General features: G+C 39.6%; 1 protein-coding gene across 1 annotated transcript; it reads right to left on the reverse strand.

The window, feature by feature from the left end:
• Positions 1-241: 241 nt before the first annotated feature.
• Positions 242-1,371, reverse strand: LOC124372278 (jerky protein homolog-like). The gene is made up of 2 exons (XM_046830657.1): positions 662-1,371; positions 242-460 (listed from the first exon to the last, which is right to left on the reverse strand). Exons 1-2 carry the CDS (start codon positions 1,282-1,284, stop codon positions 253-255), a joined length of 831 nt encoding a protein of 276 aa, XP_046686613.1. The 5' UTR covers positions 1,285-1,371; the 3' UTR covers positions 242-252.
• Positions 1,372-2,106: the final 735 nt, after the last annotated feature.

Raw genomic sequence — 2,106 nt, forward strand, 5'->3', positions numbered from 1 at the left:
AAACTGTTGTTTAGTTTATTAGTACAAGAAATGTTATTAGTACGCAATAAAACGTGAGAGGAAACGGTAACACTCACAATACTAAACACTGTTTTAATATAACACTCAATTTATTGCACAACTGAATACGTATGATATAGGCTACACAATGTACAGAAGTTTAGTTACAGTACAGTATTCCTGTTTACAAAATTAAATCAAAGAAATGAAAATTAATTTACTGTACATTGTACAAAAAATAAACAAAGTAAGCTAATCTTTTTTCCCAAAGAAATCAGTTATTGTTTTTTGACTTAGATTAGAGGATCTTAGGCTAGCCGCCCTGTTGCGCCAGCGTCGCAGCCAAACTAAATCGTTTGTTGTTGCGGTTTCTTGTTGTTCAATGTATGCCAGTGCTCCCTCGATCGTTCTTAGACCTTCTGTATGTGATATTTTCTCAGTCGCCCCATCAGGTTCATCGCTGTAAAAAAAACTTTTGTTTTACGTAACCGTAACGCAATCAAAAGGCAGCAGTTGGAATTGGTATGAAATTAGTTTTGGATTGATGAATGGGCAACATTTAACTAAAGTGTAACAAATATACTGTAGTTGTGTTAAAAAATTGATGTTGGATTATGTTTTTATGTTAAAATTTTGCATAAATAAAAAATCAAAAACTTACTTGTCATCATCTTCTGGTTGGTTGAGCATCTGGATAATCACGTCATCAGTTAGGGCCTGATCCTCATCTCCATTGATCCATTCACTGATGTCCTCTGCACCGATGGGCTCAGCCACTGGAAGGTGGTTACAAAGATTCACAAGCTCTTCATTTTCAGGAGGACATGCTCTTGGCTGGTTTTCAGGAGCAGCTGTCTCTTGGCGGCTTGCCTTTTCAATTCCGAAAAGTTTGCGCCATGACCTTCTTATAGTGTCCTCCCTAACGTTATCCCAAGCTTCTGACACCCAGTAGACAACATCTTTCATTGTGATTAACTTGAGAGCATCAGTGACACCCAGCCCGTCCTCTAGCTTCTCCAGTAGATTTCTAAGCAGCCTCTTTTTGTAGTTTCGCTTAAAAGTTTCTAGAACTCCCTGGTCTAGAGGCTGGATGAGGGCAGTAACGTTTGGAGGCAAAAATAAGGCTCTAATGCCATCGCTGACTAGCTCATCAGCATCTGGATGGGACGAAGCGTTGTCAAGAATAAGAAGGGCCTTGCGAGGGAGTTTTTTGTTCTCCAAGAAAGCTTCAACGACTGGAACGAATTCCTCAAAAAACCATTGTTTGAAAATCCGCGAGTCCATCCATGCGTTTTTCTGGTTTGTGTATGTGCTGGGAAATGTGTCCACATTAGTATTTTTAAAAGCACGTGGCTTTTTATACTTGCCTATTACAACTGGTTTGAGTTTCAAACTTCCTGCAGCATTGGCACATCCTAAAACTGTAACTCGATCTTTAGATTTCTTATACCCAGGAGCTGATGTTTCCTGCTGACTGGCTAAAGTTTTTGAGGGCAACATTCTGAAGTTAAGGCCTGTCTCATCACAGTTGAATATTTGATCGGATGTAAGACCCTCACTCAAAATCAATTTTCTTATTTTTTTCTTCAAAAACTGTCACATCAGTTTCATTACCTGAAAGTTTTTCCCCAGATATATTAAGTTGCCGCACTCCATAACGGTTCTTCCATCGCATTAACCACCCGGAACTAGCGGTAAAAGGTTCATCGCCATCGCCAAAAGATTTATGGAAATCTAGCGCTTTTGCCTGCAAAATAGGCCCACTTATTGGACTTCCCCTTGCTCTCATTTCCGAAAACCATAAGAATAAAGCCTCGGAAGTTTTTTCATACTCACACTTTTTAAACGTTTTTCTCTCTGAATTGCAATTGGAATTTAAGCTCTGAGCACCCCATTTTTCTAACTCAGCCCTCTTCCTCCTCCAATCTCCGACGGTAACCTCACCAACACCCAAGTCTTTAGCGACTGTTCTTATTGACTCACCATTGTCCAGACGACGAATCGCATTTAGTTTAGTCTCTAAGGACACAACGACACGTTTGCGTTTAGCACTCATTTACACCTACTGTAACTGCACTTAAACACACAATAAAAAAACAGTGATAG

This window comes from Homalodisca vitripennis, unplaced genomic scaffold, assembly GCF_021130785.1.
Source record: "Homalodisca vitripennis isolate AUS2020 unplaced genomic scaffold, UT_GWSS_2.1 ScUCBcl_2834;HRSCAF=7953, whole genome shotgun sequence".
Classification (NCBI taxonomy): Eukaryota; Metazoa; Arthropoda; class Insecta; order Hemiptera; family Cicadellidae; genus Homalodisca; species Homalodisca vitripennis.